The sequence below is a fragment of the Corvus moneduloides genome, chromosome 18 (assembly GCF_009650955.1).
Source record: "Corvus moneduloides isolate bCorMon1 chromosome 18, bCorMon1.pri, whole genome shotgun sequence".
Classification (NCBI taxonomy): Eukaryota; Metazoa; Chordata; class Aves; order Passeriformes; family Corvidae; genus Corvus; species Corvus moneduloides.
Window position 1 is genome coordinate 3,935,350 of NC_045493.1, and position 18,408 is coordinate 3,953,757.

An 18,408-nucleotide genomic window follows, 5' to 3' on the forward strand; every position below is an offset into this window, starting at 1 on the left:
ACCTTTTCTTTTGACATTTTGATAGATCAGCAGATTCCCACTCCATGTTATATTCCAGAAGTGCAGCTGAGAGATTATTAATGTCTGTGAAAGTGAAAATACTGCACATTTACTCCTTATAAAAGTATTTACTGCGTTACATCTTGTAGGATAACATCCAGAACACGGAAACTTTGGCTCCATTCAAGTCCATTGCAAAACTCCCAGGGATAAAAATGTCTCATTCATAAAGTTGTAAGCACACCCTACTATTTTTTGTAACTTTAATTAATGAAATGCTCTCAGGAAGAGCCAGAGAGAGCAAAATCTCAACTTCAGCCTTCATCTGACCAGAAGTCTTCCTTTTGCTGATACAGGTGTGAAGGTTTTTCTAATACCAAATAGCAGAATCAGCCTGTTCCTTTCTGAGTGTAGGTTGCCGTATTTTTCCTCACCACCTTGAAAATCATGATGGAAGCAGATCTTTATTTACTTGTTTTGTGGTTGTTTGGGCGGTTTTGCCCATATGTTAGGTTTTAGACATAATATTCCATTCCTTGCTCCCTTTCGTGCATCCTCCAAAGTAGATTTCACCTTGCAGATGTCATGTTCAGTAAGGACTGAATCATTTGCTAAAAAATTGACCATAATGCTTTAAGTTCGTTACTTTCTGCTGCTCTTCAATGCTTTCGCTAAGTTTAGCAAGAGGCTGGGGTTAGGAGATGGCAAATTCAGTCCAGATGAGAGGAAATGTCTTTGCGGGCTTTACCCCCCTTGCTGAAGCAGCTCAGACACTTGGAAATGCGAGTTTAAGAACGCAGCGCAGTTCTCCCGGGGGTTACGCAAACTCGGCTTAAGTCCTTTAACTGGAAGCGCTGAAAAAGTTCCGAAAAGGCCGGACCAGTCCCAGTTTTTGTGAAAATACTGCCGGGGCGCTCCCAGGGCCGGGCAGGGGCAGCGCGGGGACTCCACGCTGGAAACATTGGCGGGCGTCGTCGGGCTTGGTGTTCTTCCCATCGCTTCCCGTGAAGCCAGCCCCGCGCTGAAACCCCGCGGCAGCCTCCCCCGCCCCGCCCGGCCCCGTCCCGGGGCGGCTCCCTTGGCTCGGCACCGCTCGGTCCCGCCTGCCCGGAGCGCTGGGCTTTCCGCGCCGCCCGCCCGCCGCACCGCAGCCCCATGTCCGCGCTCCCCGCCGGCGCCGACATCAAGCGGGCTCTGGAGAACAGCCCCGAGACCAACATTGAGGATGAGCTGCCCGACGGGCCACCGCAGCCGCGGCCCAAGAACTACCTGCTCCTCAGCATCCTCTCCTGCTTCTGTCCCGCCTATCCCATCAACATCGTCGCCTTCGTGTTCGCCGTCATGGTGAGTAGCACCTCCAGCTTGGGCTCCGAGGGGCGACCGCCGGCCCCCCGCGCCCCCAGCCCCGGCAGGGAAAGGGGCATCCAGCTGCCTCTGGGCCGCTTGTCCCGGGAGCCTGCGGACACTGGGTGAGGCAGCGAGCCCGGGAACACCAGCAGGCGCGGGCAGGGGGTCCACCGAGCTATCCCAGAAGCAATGGAAAACGTGGAGTGGAAGGCAGTTTCCAACAAGTTTTCACTATCTGGCTATCAGGTGGCAGGTTTATTCCATTTAATGGGGTTTGTTATATCAACTAAGTCTCACACTGAACTGGACACAGACAGTATCTGTGGGAAAGTGTCAGCTGGAGAACAGAAATCAGATTTGGTGTCTGCTTTAGCTAATCAAATATAATAGGAGTGCTTTTTTTCCAGTAAACAGGTTCTTTGATACTATTTACTAGAATAATACAGGCAATTATAATGATTGTGGGTTGTTGGCAATTGCCCATGTAAATTGAGTATCAAAACACTAAGAGAACAGCCTTACTCCTACAATTTGTAATTGATACACATTGTCCTTAATAACCCAGAAATCCCGGTAACTTCCAAAGGATTGTTGGAACAGAAACTCCTTCTCTGAGTTAAAAGTTGCAGAGTCAGATCCAGAGTTTTCCAGTCATATACATGATCAGTGTTATCAGTAATACTGCAATGTATTTCTGTTGTTTAGGAGCTGAAAAAGGTTTAAAACATGTTCTGTATTTTCATCCTTTTCTCTGACAGCCAAGCTGAGAAGATAAGTAAAAATGTAGTTATTTCTTTTTGCAATTAAGTATAAGAATAGCTAACTATGTCTAAAATATCCCCAAACACACTCTTGTAAAACTAGTAAACTAGTAAGATTGCTGAAGTTTGAAAACTACAACTCCAAAACCATTGTTCAAGTCTTTTTCTTGCAGTTAAGTATTAGCTGTCTTTTTTTTTTTTTTTTCCTTCTGTGTTTATTTTCTTTGTTGTTACCTTAACTATACAATCTCTTTTCATTATTTTGGGAAGATTTGGCTCTGCTAGTACTCAGCATGCTTTCTGTCCATGGACACTGAGGGTGCTATATAAAGTACTGAGAGCTGATGATCTGGGGCTGCGAGCATCTGTTCGCTCTGACAGTGCTTTCATCAAGGTACTGGGGCTGTACAGAAGTTAACTGTCAAGGACAGAATTTGGCCTCTAAAGATTTTTGCACCCCATATGGAGAAATCTCCACCCACAGCCTCATTGAAGTTCATGAAGGCTTTTGGACTCAGGCATCAGTAACTGTTACCAGGGGATATGTAGGAACCAGGGTGGGAAGAGCACTTCCTGAATGCTGAACAGCCTGTGCAGGTCTCAGCTGCCCTCTCCCTTACAGGGGGAAACAAAAACCAGACCAATAACTTCCCCTGTGAACAGCTTCTGTTTCAACAGCATCCTACCTAAAACGTCTCCTTTTCCATAAAAATAACACATCCAACTTCTTTTCCACAGCTTGACCCCCCTGCCTTTCCAAGCTGCAACCTGTAACCGCTGCATTATCCTCAGCTGCAAGTTCTGCATTTTAGCCTGTGCTGGTTTTATTTCCACTTCCGCTGGGATCGGCATCCTCCCTCCCTTTCTCAGCTGGAGCTGCTAAGGGTTAACACTGAGATACAAGAGTGGGTTATTTGCTTTTCTTACAGAAGATACCTTTACAGTCTGCAGAGCTTGCTGGAGATCTTGGGTCAGATTTAAAGACCCCTACAAGTGGATTCTCTACAAATTCCCACTTCTTAAAATGGGCCTAAAAGTCCTATTGGCTTCTAGAGGGGGCATGGTTCAGCACCCTGTGTACCTGTGTCATGTCCTCCTTAACTGTTCTAAATTCAGACAATGTTTTCACTCTAAAAGTAGAGTCTGGGCTCTAACACACCCGCAAAATAAATGACAGATTTGTCTTCAGTCTCTTCTGTCTCTTCTGCTGCCCCATTTACAGCTCCAGCACTGGTTTCCTCACTTCTTTCTCACCTTTGAAGGCTCAAACCTCACCATTATAGATCTTAGCTCCTTTATTTTTAGAATAAACCTTTTGCAAGTTCTCCTTATTGCAATAATAACCTTTCCTTGTTCCTTACCTGTCTGTTTCTCATGGCAGGGGTCAGAGCAAAGCTGGTAGAATGGACATTAATGTGTGTTGCTATATTGGCATTACAGGAGCCCTCCTCCAATGAGCCATTTGGCCACTTGCAGGGGTGACCATTGCTCGGCATTTTTGGCAAATGGAGTTCTGTTTTCCCCAGGACTCCTGGCTGTAGGATCACTGTTCCCAACACCCTTCTGCAGTCCCAGCCAGATGCCATCAGTTCTGCTCCTTGTTACTTCCAGCAGCTGGATCATTGCTGAGCAGCTGTGTCATGTTGCTGAGCCATCAGTTGGCTCACTCAGCCCCAGGGATGCCTTGCTCAGATTTGCCCTATTCTTTCTCATACAGGTGTAACCACAGGCATCAGGGTGTGGAGGCAGGTACCAAGTCAGGAGACTTAATGTGGCACAGGAGATTTCTCTGGTGTGAGGCTGGGGGTAGGCACTGTGCCATTGAGCTCTTTGGCTCCTTATCTGCAGTGGTGAACCCAAAGAGCTCCCAGTGAGCTGCCAGTTGTGTCTGAGACCTGGCTTGGGTGGACTGGCTATGTCTGGCTCATGGGATCAGAGCCAGAGGGAGGCTGTGGAATAACTCTGGGAAATGAATTGGATATTTTCAATGCCAGCACTGAGGTTTGACAGTTGAACACATTTTGTTGGCCTTTCTCAATACCCCCCCTTCAGCTGTCTTTATTTCAAAGATCTCTATGTCAGACTAGTCCTGTAATTCCATAGGGCCTTACATTTGTAGTGACCTCCAAACAGTCTCTCCAAAGCTATTTCTCACTGATTTTTGCTCCAAACTCCCTCTTTCTGTTGACACATTTCTGTTTAATCATTTCCATGCTTCAAACAACATATGTGGTCAAGCTGTGACAATGTTGGCTCATCTGCCTCTGATAGTAACAAGTTCTTTGTCTGCATTTGTTGCTGTTGGATTCAGTCTGTATATGGGTTTCCCTAAGCAGAGACAACAAAATAGAGGGTGGTGGAAGTTGTGGGGACAGGAAAGGATGGACCTTGCTTTCTAAGGGAGTCACCTCTTCTAACTGGTATTCTAACGAGCCATGGGCATCGTGTTGGCTGCGACCAGGTCAGTGACCAGCAGAGTAACCAGTGTTTCTGTAGTTAGAAAGTTTACTTGCAGAGTTTATTATTTATACATCCCTCATTAGGTAACTTGTAGGTACCTGGATATCTAACACCATATGGGTCAGCCTGTGCCCACTTTAGGAATATTAAACAACAGGGCTCAGCAGCTGCTGTTAAGGCATTTTTGCATTTTGCCCTTGCCTTTGCAAACTGCTAAGTTTTTGTTTTTCCTCTACAACACTCTGTAGAACAAACTCCCCTTTCATGTGTCCTGCTCAGTACTTGCCTGTTCTGAATTTCTCCCCAAGTTCCCCCTCTTCTTTGTGTTTCCCTGTGCACTGCTCCTACAAGTGAGGAGTCACCCTGAATCAGCAGGTCTCATTCTTCCTTAGGTCTGAACTAGAGAGGGTCTCCTTTCCAGGCACAGCCAAATAAGGTTCACCCAGCCTGGCTTATAGAGCCTAGAAAAGGCTGATCAGAGAACCTCAGTCTGGTCTGCCCAGATCTGTAAGAGATGTAGAGGAAGATCTCTGAAGTAACTCAGTGTTCTTTCTGTTTTCACCATGATCAGTGCTCTGAGAGGGTGGAACAGAAAATACACATTAAAAGGGATTAATATTTTATAGCTAACTCAGCACACTTCTGTTCACATGAGGTCAAGTCACTTTATTGTTGAAATGAGAATGTTTTATAAATAGATGTATGTGAACCTGGTGAAGTCACTGAGATTACTCAATTAAATAAACAGCTGCAGAACTGTGGCTTTAATTTATGTTATGTTATGACTTCATAGCAAGCAAGGTAGCAGAAACCTGAGCAATCATATGGTGTTAGGTTGGAAAGGGCTGAAATTTGTTTTAAAAGTCAGACAGACCAAATGTCTCATACAGATGCTGTGTTCTCAATATATTGCCCAGCTCTTGGAAATAAATAGACATAACATTTAAGGCTTTAACAGTTGATGTTATGTCTGTCTAATGTTGAAAACTGGAAGCTTGACCAGGCGCCCTTTGAAGCAGATAGAAGTAATGGATTTCAAAAAGCTTTGCATCAGACCCCAACCACTCCCTCAAACCTCTTACTTTTTATTGAATCCTATTTAAGTTATTTTGTTTAATTTAAACCTTTTCATACAGAAACTTCGGTCTCCTTCCTGTATCTCCCAAATCCTATTCTTTATCATTAATGCTGTTTTCATCCTCTTCATCGTGGATTTGTATTAAAATGACATTATTTATTAAAGTCTGCATGGTGAATTATTTATGCAGTACCTGCAGAAATCACATGGACATTTTCCAAACATCCTAAATACGTCAGTAAAATGGCCCAGACCTGCAAGCTGGTGCTGTGAGGTCTTGCTTACAACTCTGTCTCAGTTTTGAGACCACAAGCCTGGAGAATTGAGTTGATCTGTAGATGCAATGCAAGGGGAGTCCTTTGATAAGAGGGGAGCACAAAGTCCAGGGCTGAGGTGTCTGTCGTGCTTCTCTGTGTGGTTGTTGGCAGAGACAGAAGGAGGTCAGTCTGCTCAAGGCCAAGCCAAGCCATGTTTGTTCTCATAATCCTTTTAATGACTTCCCAAACATACTTTGAAAAAACTCTTCTGCAGCCAGGACTGCTGGGGACAGTGGAGTAGCTTAGGTGAGAGGACTGTGCCAGCCCCCCCTTTGTATCAGGATCAGGGGTGACACTGTCCTGTTTGACCATGTGCTCGTGTCCATCTCTCATTTCCATCTCTTCCCTCTTTCCCCATTATGTGCTCTCCACCACCAGCCAACCTCAAAGAAATCTGACAGCAGAGCAGAGGTATTAGTGATATTCTTTGGGGACATAAACTAGGGAAATGTTTAGGCATGTGGGCTTCCAGGAACGGAAGAAATGTATCAGTGCTCTCTTTAAGGACATGAGTGCATCAGCATCTCAGCCTTTTGTAGACACCAGAGAATAAGTACCTGCACTTATCCTTGAGATGCAATTCTAGGAATACAGGCTGTGTTGCTTTGGGACTGTCTGGACTGATGCTCCTGCAGTGCTGACACCACGAGTGCACCCAGCCCATTAGCTATGTGTGCTCGCTAATCAACACAACACAGGCATCATGTCCCTCATTGCTTTTCTGCTTGGGAGAAATGGCTCTATAGCAATGCTTGGTATGCTCTGAACTTCATCCCTTTCCTGCTCCCCACAGTTCCAGCTCTTCATTCTGTTGTTCTGTGTTTGCTGCAAAAAGTGATTTATACCTGAAGAACTTCCATAATAGCACTTGGTGATACCTCATGCAGTCATTTTCTAGAGACAGTCTGAATTCTTTAGTCCAGAGAACAGTTCATTTGATCAGGTCCCCATATTTCTCCCCCTACTCTTCCCATTTCTCTGATACTTCCTGAAATATATACAAGATACTAAAAACCATGTTATGACTAATCTGATTCCCTGAGGACGTATACTAAGTTCAATAGTGCAATCTGATCAAGAAATCTGGACTCAGTGTTATGGTTTATGAACTCAAACCCTCATGATTTTACAAAACAATTCTTAGGAATAATGCCTATTAAAAAATGCTTTGATAGCATCTCATTCTTGGGAAAAAAATTACTACAAACTGTGTTTAGACTTGTGCACTACAGTACTTCAGTGTCATTCACTGAACCTTTTTCTTTAAAAATGGTTTGGTTAAACCGAAAATTAATTCAGAAAATCTTACAGTCTGTCTCACAAAAGCCTAGAAGGTTAGAGTGGTCCTATCACAAACTGCAATCTGAGCATGTAATGAATGTAAAGGATCTGCTAAGTCACGGGTGGGTATAGAGAAACTCGAGTCTCTGAGGTAATATGAGTATATCTGATGCACACCTCGGGATGGATATAATAATAAGTGTCTTCCAGAAATGAAAAGGAACACAATTTCTAGCCTATAAGGATGGCACTCCGATGTTTTGTTCAGATGACCTGTATTTCTTCAGTTTGTATTTTTCCCACCACTAGCAAACTTACCTATTAATTCTTCAAACTTTGTTTGGAAAAGTAGAAGATTGGAAAAATAGGAAATTAGTATGCTTTTTTAAGTTTTGCTGAGACTTTCTCTAAAAATACAGCCTATTTATGCTCTTTTTTATGTTTATAGTCCTATAAAGCATAAGAATTTATCTCACTACTGGTGAAGTGGCCAACTAACAATTCATATATACTACAAAACTATTTCCAAAGATTAAAGCCACTGGTTTATGCAAGTGGCTGGAGGTTGGTTTGACAGGTTTTATGCTGGTGTGCATCATATGAACAAAGCCTCACCACTGGAAAAAAAAAAAAGAGGTGTCGCTTCAAGGAAAGGTACTGAAAATGAGCGGAACAGAACACTCGACTCCTTGCTTACCTTGGCAGCAGACATTGATTTGTTCTGTTAGTTCAGAGCTGTCATGCTGCTTTGCCAACAGGTTTCTGTTTTAAAGGAAGAACTGTGAATTCCCTGTTTCCCCTCTGCAGGCTCTGAACAGTTACAACCAAGGGGACGTAGAAGGCTCCAAGAGGCTGGGTCGCAATGCGCTCTGGGTGGCGGTGGCCTCCATCATCATCGGCCTCGTCATCATTGGCATCTACTGCGTGGTTCAATTCACAACGGTGAGCAAATGCTCTCACAGCCCTATGTGCAGGGACTCCAGAACAAGACACTATGGGATTGACACAACTACCTCTTTTTATCTGTTTAGGGATGCGTGTATGCTTTCCAAAAGGATTTTTTCATATTTTATGGTTTTGAAAAATCTGTTGTCTGTGGTTAAACACAAGCGACCCTCTCAGCAGCAGGGGGTTTTCTAGAAACTCTTGCAGCTCCAATACGTTTTTCCAATTTTGGCCAGTTGCTTTTTTGGTTTTTCTCCTCCTCAGCTTTACCATCTTTCAGACCAAGTGACCTGAGATCTTTAAATTTCAGGTAACAGAGTCCCCAGGTGCTAATTTTCGGTCTCACAATCTGGCCAACCGATCCTTTAACTCTGCAAGGAGGAGACAACAGTCAATTACTCTTCTACGGTTTGACAGTAAAACAGGTGACCAGAACTATATCAAAAGTGACCACAAATGTCATTCTGACTTGGGTCTCTGTGGGGTAAGGACCTTCACTCTCTGTGCTGTGTTATTGTTCTGCCTTCATACACCTGCAATAATAGAAATTAAACTCAACAAATGAATCTCCGTAACACAGGGGTTACCCAGATGGATTACTGGAAAAGAGGATGAAAGTAATTGAGGGTATTGATAATCTTTCTTAAGGTTGTGGAACAATATGTTCTTTTCTGCACAGTATTGTGTGCTTCCCATTACAATATCCAATTTATATGAATCAATTATTGGCTGGTTCGGTTGGAGGGCATTTCAGTGCACTGTACCAACTTTTGCATAAACTATAAACAGAGAACACCTCATTTACCACTGAAATGAAGACATCTCCAGGGAGTGGAATGGAGTAGCTGGTTAAACGTGTACAGCATTCTCATACAAAATTTGAAGTGCAACATACTGAGCTGCAGGGAAGTTACTGGACATGGGGTCCCACTCTGCGGGATAATATTGGATGGTGCCACAGACTCTGAGGCTTCCTGTGTATTCATTAGTTTTCTCTGCATTTTGCAAGCATGAGTCTCTCTCTGGTTTAGCTTGTGTTCAGCTCATTCAGCCCTCACAGATTTAAACCCAAGTCCCTTCAGGCTAGGGGTGCCAACTTTTGTAATTGACAGCAGCAGTAAATTCCTCTGTTTGCCTCCACCACCTTACTCGTAATTTCTCGGGCAAGGAGACCAAAGTCAGTAATTTTTTCAAAGTAGGGGAGAGAAGGGCAGTGTAAGGAGTGGCAGACAGCACTGGCCTGAAGCATTCACAGTGACCAAGCAGTAGTAAATCAGTATAATACAACTTTATTTTTGTTTTGAGGATTTTTTAAATTGGTTTTGGTTCTGGGGGTTGTTTTTGAAGAGAAAATTCTCTGTTGGGTGGAAGCAGCCAGGTGCCTGAGAACCCTCAGCTGGGGTATTAATTTCTGTAAATAGGTTCCACAGACCTTTCTTGGCCAAATGGTACCATGAGTTTTGTGAGGATTCAGGGTTTACTGGATTCACTCTGTTCTCTGCTTTTTCAGCCTCTTTACTGCTCCTCTTCTCCCTCTCACTTGTCACCCTCTAAAAAGTCTTAGCTTCTAAGAAAGGATTTGATGGCAACAACAATCTTTTGATATGAAAATGAGTCAACAGAAGCACCCAACTGGTCTTTCCACTCTCCATGCTTACCTGAGGCCCCTTTGTTGCCTTACTCCTGGACATTTTTACTTTATACTAAATTGTCTTGGTCTGACGTGCCACTGGTGTGAATAGCTTTGCACACTCTATTCAGTTATCTCACACCCATTTGGGCCTTGCTCATGATTATTTACTAACAGCCACTTTGTGTCTGCTGAAGTGAGGTGATTGTAAATTAATTTTATGCTAACTTTAATATATGTTTCAGTATTAGTAAGGTAGCACAAAATAGTCTTAATACAATAATATGGCAGATTTATTTGATTACCATTTAGCACAGATTTAATGTTTCCATGACCTACACATGCATTTTTCCTGGCAGTTAGACTTCAGCAATATGTATAAAAAGCTTGACCATTCCAAGATTGATTCCTGTGTACTTTAACCACTTGTAATTAATCAGATGCCACAGTACCCAGTTCTTCCTGCTGACATTCCTTGTGGCTTCTGTCGGTCTTCAAAGGGTAACAAGTCTCACTGCAAATTACCACTGGGAGATACTGCTGCCAGTGTCAAAGATGTACTGAGAACTTGAGTTCTCTTCCACAACATCCAGCCTCTGGAAAGGAACAAAAGTGAGACATCCAAGTCAGGCTGGCAGGAGGGAATCTCTATCAATTGTTACACAACTTTTCTTCTTGGTACAGGAACTTGAGTCGGGCTCAGCTGGCTCTGAAGCCTCCTTCAAAACAACTCCACATGCCTCAGCCAGGAGAAAAATATCGAGTCAGGTGTGCTGAGGGTAGAAATGGTAGAAGTTGCATAGAGAGGAAGAGCAGGAAATTCATGCTTTGAGCAAACAATGATTTTATACCACCAATAACAATCTCAAATGTACCCCCAATAACAGTGGCAGACTTGGGAAGAGGAAAACCCTTTCACTTTTCAGAAAACCCCTATTTCCAAGTGTCCTCATGTGCCTTCCTTGGTTTGTTCAGTCACAGAACAACAGTAGCACAGGAGTAACAGCAGCCAACACCTAAGTCGGCAGGGAAGAAACAGCCTTGACTTCTCATTTTGAAGATTTACTCAGAGCTAAGTCAGCTCAGGGCTTCTCCTGCTGCCTTGGAGAGCCTCATTTGTCTTGAACACTGGCATGTTATCTTTAGCAAACAAAATATAAAGTGATACATATATATATATCCTGGAACAGGGCCCACCAACACTTGGGAACCATCTACGTTCTGCAGTCATGCCCCTAAATGTAGGCAAGGGGAAGCCATCACTTGCATCACTGGAGTTGACAGCCCAACAATAAAACTTGTATGTCTTGATCAGTGTAAAGTGGTGTGTTTCTCATTGTGCTGAGGACTCTGAGTGCAGAGCTGTGGTGTGTGTGTAAAATCAGGGCTGTGCCTCATTCCACACTGGACCAAATTTATTCTAACTCTTTCCCATTCATTTTTATCCTCTCCTGTCAGCTTCCCCTGCGCCTCTGGCTTGCCAGTCCTGAGCTGAGTTACATTTCCAGGGTTTGCTCACGTGTAACTTTAGCTGGTATTTGTGTCACCACAGTCCGGCCCTGCATATATGCCTCAGGCATGTTGTCCATCAAGAACTGCAGTGAGAAATGGGACATATTTGCCTTCCCTGGGGAGACACCCCTGTGAACTGGAGCAGTGCAGGGTTGTGTGCCACAGCCTGTGTGTGCCATACCCTGTTTTCTCCCACCCAGTGCCACTGTTCTCATGCTCCTTCATGGAGCCTCTTAGCAACCTTTCCACACACTTGCACAGACCTGGAGTCAGCCTTCCCACCTATAAGCATTTTGTTCAGCAAAAGATTGTAATTTTGTCAGTCTGTGAGGGCTCTCAAGTAATTTCCAATCTGTGTTTTCAGAGCAGCCTCAACATTTTTGAAGCAGATCCCAAATTCTGTTTTGTTTTGGGTTTTGCTGACATGAGACACCCTCGGATTACATTTGAGTTCTGCTGGCAGGGTTTAGGGAAACATAAGCCTGGGCTGGATCCTCCTTACTGAAGTGAAGGAGATCCTAAGTATCCCAAACCCTTTTCTGAACTGGATCTAAACATGTCATCTTCTACTTCATGCTGCCATGTGAGTAGTTCAGAACAATATTCAGCTCCTCACAGCACATACTTTCAGACCATCTCTAGTGTCTGAGTGACACTTTACAATGCTGTTCAGGGCTAAGCTAGAGCTCACATGAGTTTTGCCACCCAGCTGAGCCACAAGGCATTTTACATACAGCCCACGTCTTCTGTGTTCCTCTCTTGTGGATCTCTGCAGTCTGGACAAGTAGGAGTGAGCCAAGTAGAAATGTGGAGGATGAGTGAGGTGTTAGAGAGAAGTAAAAATTTCAGAGGACTGAGACAGCAACAGTTTTGGTCTGAGGAAGGGTAGCCAAAATGCTGTGGTTTTGGAATTTTATGCAAATCATTATGATATTTTAATGCCTTCGTAGAGGAGCCTGAACTTCTGACCCCTTCTTTATTCTCACTTGATTTAGAGCTTTGCTCCGGGGAAGCCACAGAAATGCTACATGTCAGCATGACTTCCAAGGAACACAAAGCCAGCCAGGCTGTGTGGAAAGCACCAGCTTGCACTGCTCAGAACCAGAAGGGTCTTAAATCAAGCACAGGTGTGGTAATGCAGCATTGATAATTCTGGGTAGAAGGAAAAGGAGCAAGCGTTTAGAGACTGTGCACCAGGGACAAATGTACACATATAGTTTCCTCACCGACTTAGAAATAATTCTTCAGGAGGAAAAGGCATGCAAGATTATTTTTAATATCTCTTCTGTCCTGAGGTTCTCAGAAGCCTTTGCAGGCATTTCACTTAGTGACTGCCTCTCTTTCAGAGACAGAATAAGCTGAAGACCAGCACGAGGACAGGGATTACTCAGCCAGCCTCCAGATCTTTACGTTGGCCATCCTGTCCTCTGCACCTTACCATAAAAATGAACAAGTCAGGGTCTTGTGCTGCAGGGATTGACCTGCCAGTAAGGGATGGAGCTCCAAGCCTGAAGTCAGGGCATTCCTGTTTTTTTACCCACATTAATTGTTGGTGTCCACCCAGCCAGGGAGCTCAAACTGCTGCTTTTCTATTGGTAAGGGCACATACTGATTATTTCCTTGATCCTTACCTCGTTTTACTGGACTTGTGAAAACATAGGAGCCTGAAGTCCTCTACCTGTCTCTCAAAGAGTTCCCTCAGCTGGGAGGCTGAGCAGTGGCACACGTGCAGGTGCACAGACAATGTGGCTACATCAGCCTCACTTCCTTAGCAAATCACATGAAAAATCCTGGTCCAGCTGTTTCATCTGTGCACAGAGGAGATGTTCCTACAATGGATTCTGCCCAGTCCAAGAGACAATCAGAAAAGGCATTAATGCTGTCTGCAGGATATATTTACTGTGTAGTGCCTCAGGTCCTACGCCCCTCCTTGAGGAGCTGCTAGAACATAGCTGCTTGATGGAGGAGATACCTCAGACTCCAGCAGAACCCAGAATTCAAGGATAGGTCAGGGCATCCATAGGTGTTGTCTGAGACCTTTCCCCTACACAAGAATTTGAGGGAACTTCTCAGATCCTTCCTCTCCTAATGCAGATGCACAAGACAGGTTTTCCAGTCCTTTTAAAGTATGTTGTGAATTACTGTTGAATTTACCAAGTTCTCTACTGCTGGAGTGTTGTTCTTCTCTGACTGCTTTATGTACCACTCCAAGAAAGTAGAGATGCTGTTGACCTCATGAAGCTTTGTCAAATAAGAGCCCATTTCCTGGCAATGAAAGGCCCTAGCTTGCATTGATTCAGGTAACCCAGTTTAAAAATTAAGTTCGGATTGACAGATGACCAATGCCATTAGAAACTCAGCTCTTTGATTCGAAACTGTATTGAGCTGCTAATCTAGAGGGATGTTTGTTAAGAGAACAAGTGCCACTAATGTGGCATAACGTATCCATTAGATCTGTAGAATTAATAATTTAACTCACAGGGCAAACTCTCTGTCTTCTCCTCCTTTAAATGCACATATTTCTGTGTCCTTGCAGAATGCTATCTGAAGACCAGGACTGCACTTGGAGGATATCAACATGTAAACCTCTGGAGGAGGAAAAAGAAGAGATGGAAACCATTCCAGACTGTTAGCTCTGACCCTACAAGTCTGCAGAGGCATGTTGGTGGCAAATGAACTGATAGCCCAGTTAGTTAATCAGCATGGCGTGACCAGGTTTCCAAAATTATTTATTTATAAGACATCTCAGTACAAAGCCGCGTTTTCTCTTTCACCCTAATGTATAATGAGATCTTGCCCTTAAAAAAATCCCTTTTCTTTCTCATTTCCATGGAATGTATGCTGGATCCATGATGTTCCCTGGCTGACCCCAGCCAAACAAAGCCAATGTATCCAGACTGTTTATAGTGCACAGTGTAAGATCTGATGCACAGCCCACTGAAGCTAGTAGGAGAACACCTGTTACTTCTGGTAGATTTTGGATCAGGCCATTAAGGATTTTTTCATTACTTTAAAATAGTCTGAACATGACACAACTGTAACCATGGGTTTGTGATTTTATCCTGCTCTGTGATTTTATAATGCTGTGGGTGCACTCTGACTCAGCAGCTGCTTTCTTTTGTCATCCTCAGCTTTTAGAACTTTACCTTGGATTTTTAACCACCTGGGACCGATTTCAATCACTTTATTATTAAGAGAGACTCTTCTTCCATAGCATCCATGTTTTTCTTAATGCTTTCTTTTTGCTTTGTTGTCTTTCATTGTTGCACTCCCTTGACTTAGCTCCAGTCCTGCTTTAAATTTGTACTGATCATATTCTCCTCTTTAAACTTCACATATGTAAAAAGTTCCTATTTTTTTTATCTGACAAAATATCTTTTTAAACAGATGTCCTTCATCCCTTTGTTGTTGTGCTTCTAGCAAGGCACATAGTTTCACTGTGTTCTGCATTGCTCATATGGGTTTTGTTTAGTTCATCCTCTCATCTCTATGACTGGTCTGTGTATCCCTGCAGTTAGAGATGGGCAGACTTTTGCACCTTTTCCTAGTTACAGACACACTTCCTGATCCTAAGACACTACTCAGTGAGCAGCCTCAGGTTCCAGAATTGATGGCCTCTAAACTACTTCAGTTTCTTGATACCTTATGAAAATTTAGCACGGGACAGCTGTTTTTATTAGCTGGAAACTGTTTCATAGAATACAATTGTTTTGTCACACAAATATTTCATGTTAAAAGGAGTAAGCTCTGGTGAGCATTAAGATGTGGCTGCATCCTCAGCAGTTGTTGCTCTGTTTGCTTTATTACCACACCTTCAAGAGAGCTGTGCCAACTTCCACTCCCTCTCCCTGCACTAACATCAACCTGGAGCAACTGCCCAGAAATCCAGGGAATTCTGCAGGTACAGGTGAGAGAAGAATCATCTGCCAGGAGTTCAACTACCTATTAAAAAAAAAATTCTCCCAGAAACCTTTACCTGTTAAAGCATATGCCTGGAAGTAGCATGTATTTTCTGTGCCTTGATATTATATTTTCAATGTGCTTTTTCGCTTTCCTTCCCGCCAAATTTTGTTTTTCATTGAAGTCAGTGAAGCATCGCTTCTCCTTAATTACTGCAGTATTAAACTTCACAAACACTAGTGAAGTCAGTTGATTTATTAAACATTTACACTGATCAGATTTGTTCACATGGGAATCTTACCACTGATTTTGATGATCCCAAGAACTGGCTGTTTTGTGAACTCCTCTTTGGTTTTTGAATACTATTTTAATGGTCTGATATGTCTTGTGGGACTTTAGTAGCTTGCCTTATTATCAGATATGTTAGAAATGTCACTGACAAGTGGAATAAAATTACTTTTAATTCATGTCCATTCTGGTATGTGGGAAGTGTCTTTCCTTAGTTTTGTTGGCTCTTCTACTTGAAAGAGTAATATCCCTTTTTCTAATCCCTTGGACAGTTTCAGAATAAAGTGAATCACAGCAAAAGGAGGTTTCCAGAGTTATGTGAACACCAGAGGACAGGGATAGGCAACTCAAAGTGTTTTTTTAAACTGCCCAACAAGGGCTGACATCAATAGGAGTTAGACACCTGACTTGTTCAGAGGCTTTTGAAAACCATAGTGGAAATCTAACTAGCATTTTGTTCCTCATAAATATCTTTTAAGTCTCGCTCTTAATATAACTGAGAATTGAGCCATTGTACCTTCAGTGCTTCTGAAGATAAATGTTGCTACCTTACAGTGCTATTGATTGGTATAAAAATAAAGGCTTTATATTAAATCACTTAATGTGACAGAGAGGGGAGAATGCAGTGATTCCTCTAATGTCCTTACTGCTTCTGTGTCATAGGTAACCTTATTTTTGCTTTACTAATGTATCGGTATTGGTTCTCTTCATTTATTTATGTTTACATAAATTTTCAATCATGTTTGGGAAGTGCAGCTTGTGCTGGAAAGGGGTATGGTCCTTGTACAACCACATCATTTTGCTGTAGGTGTGACAGACACATCCAAAGCAGGCAGCAAACACAGGGAGCCTAAATGACATTTTAGTGCCCAAATCAGCAAGGCCCTGGTGACAGCAGTGGGTATGGAAGGCAGAATGCAGGTGTCTGACTGAGGAATTTGTACCTGCTCCATATTTTGAGGGGCATGTATAAAAATTTTATTATCTTTGAAAGGCTCTGGAAATTACCTGTTCTTCATTGTCATGCATCTAAATTTGGATTTGGTCCATTATTCTGCAGTGGACCTACCTTTTTTTGGTAGGAAAAAACCCCTGTTATAGATACATGTACTGAATGATGTTATTTGATGAAACAGAGGGAGGTGGGAAGCGGTAAAATGTGTTTGAACTCAGCATCTGTGTCCTGGGTGCATGAACAGAGTCTTCCCTCTGCAAAGCTGCTTCAGGCTTCCATTTTTTGGACTCAGTGTCCCTGCATGCTGAAGGCACCAACTAATGCCTCAAGTCCAGTTCTCTTTTCTTTCCGGCACATATTATAGGCAGAGACAGATGGCAACTTGAAATTGCTGGCCTCAGCTCCTGGATCATGCTGGCACCTTTGACTTCTTACAAGGCAGCCGCATTCTGCAAAACAGCCCAGTGCGTGTATCTTGATATGTAACCCTAGAAGAGGCTTCTAAATATAAGTGGGAGTTCTTTGCTGCTGTGTGAAGGGGGTCAGCCAGACACTCAACACATGGTGGAAGTTTCATCAGATTGCACAGCAAAAAAAAAAGAATCTAGAGGACAATATGAAATTAAATTCTTGATGTGCCTCCCTGCAGGGGCACCCAGGGGTTTACAGCTTTCACCTGAAGACCAGCACTGGCTCTTCAATTTATGTGGTTGCAACCACGATCCATGAGTGGTGAGGCTCCACAAGCTGTTGCTTTTGTACCTCTATCTTTGGAAATGTGCTCACAGTGTATTCTGCCTCTCAGCCTGGAAATAGGTTGTATCTGGTTGCTACCACAATGTCCATCACTTTCAGCATCTGTTCAAGTGTTTCTGCTGAAACAGTGTGCAAACATTTCTCTCTAGGCTCATTTCCTCCCCTGGGCCCTAACTTGGTCTGCCAGTTATTTAACATGGATTTGTCGGTGATTGAATCACAGACCCAGACTGGCAGGGGATCTGAATTGTTTATTTAAAGGAGTGAGTCGGTTTTATACATTTTTCTAAGGCACAGTATTTCCTTATATGGCGTGACCTACCCCGTGTTGCCACATCAGCAACACACTTTCTCAATGTCCTTTTATGGGGTGGTCACTTACTGTTCACCCGTCCGTCAGCTCCCGGCAGGCTCCTCTCCATAGGGGTCTGCTGTGTGACACCACCTCCCCCCAGGGTCCAGTGGAGACAAGCCTCTCTGTGCTGCCATGTGCTCCTTCGTTCTGCCATGTGCCTCTGCAGGCAGGTTTTACAGCTCACAACTCAATTCTACCTTATAATTCCCCATAGGATTTTATTACTGATTTACCTCAGAAGGGGGAAGATGGAGTTATCTCCCCCATTGTTTTTACTTTGTGTGATTGTGTGTGCACACACACAAGAGGATTTGAAGGATTGAATTCCCAAATATAAAGGAAGTCACTGGATTGATGGGGGCCAAGCTGGTTAGAAGCATCCTGGTTACCTGACAGCTGTTCAGGAGCCTTTGTGGATGGGGTTGTTTCCTGGAAGGAAGAGTCCGTATCACCAAACCTTGAATCCTACCGTGGCTTTGTAGGAGACACCTCCAGGCAAGGCTGGAGCCCTCAGGGCTGTGCAGGGCTGCTGCCTGACCCCCAGCTTTCTGAGACTGAGCCCTCAGTCTCCACAGGCAGCACCTTCAGGCTCAAAAACTATCTAAATGTTGGTTTCCTCTTACTGTCCTCCTACCTCCAACCTCATTTTTAATTAGCAGGTCTTGGTAGTGTGCAGTGTTAGAGCAGAGAAGGGATGCAGTGGTGTTTGAAGGATTTCTTATGTGCACTCCCAGCTTTCCATTTCCCAAGCACAACGGTATTACTGAGTTCCTACCGGCTCTGTGGCTCACATGCATGAATGTAGAGACACAGGGATGCCTTC

General features: G+C 43.6%; 1 protein-coding gene across 2 annotated transcripts; it reads left to right on the top strand.

Moving 5' to 3' along the window:
- The first annotated feature begins 807 nt into the window (after positions 1-807).
- TMEM233 (transmembrane protein 233) lies at positions 808-15,754 on the top strand. Of its 2 annotated transcripts, XM_032128325.1 has the most exons (4): positions 808-1,344; positions 8,052-8,186; positions 8,500-8,673; positions 13,868-15,754. In XM_032128325.1, the coding sequence occupies exons 1-4, from the start codon at positions 1,156-1,158 to the stop codon at positions 13,877-13,879; spliced, it is 510 nt and encodes a 169-aa protein (XP_031984216.1). In that variant the 5' UTR covers positions 808-1,155; the 3' UTR covers positions 13,880-15,754. The 2 variants fall into 2 exon arrangements, with proteins under 2 accessions (XP_031984216.1, XP_031984217.1); XM_032128326.1 differs by lacking the exon at positions 8,500-8,673 and having other exon boundaries at positions 829-1,344.
- Positions 15,755-18,408: the final 2,654 nt, after the last annotated feature.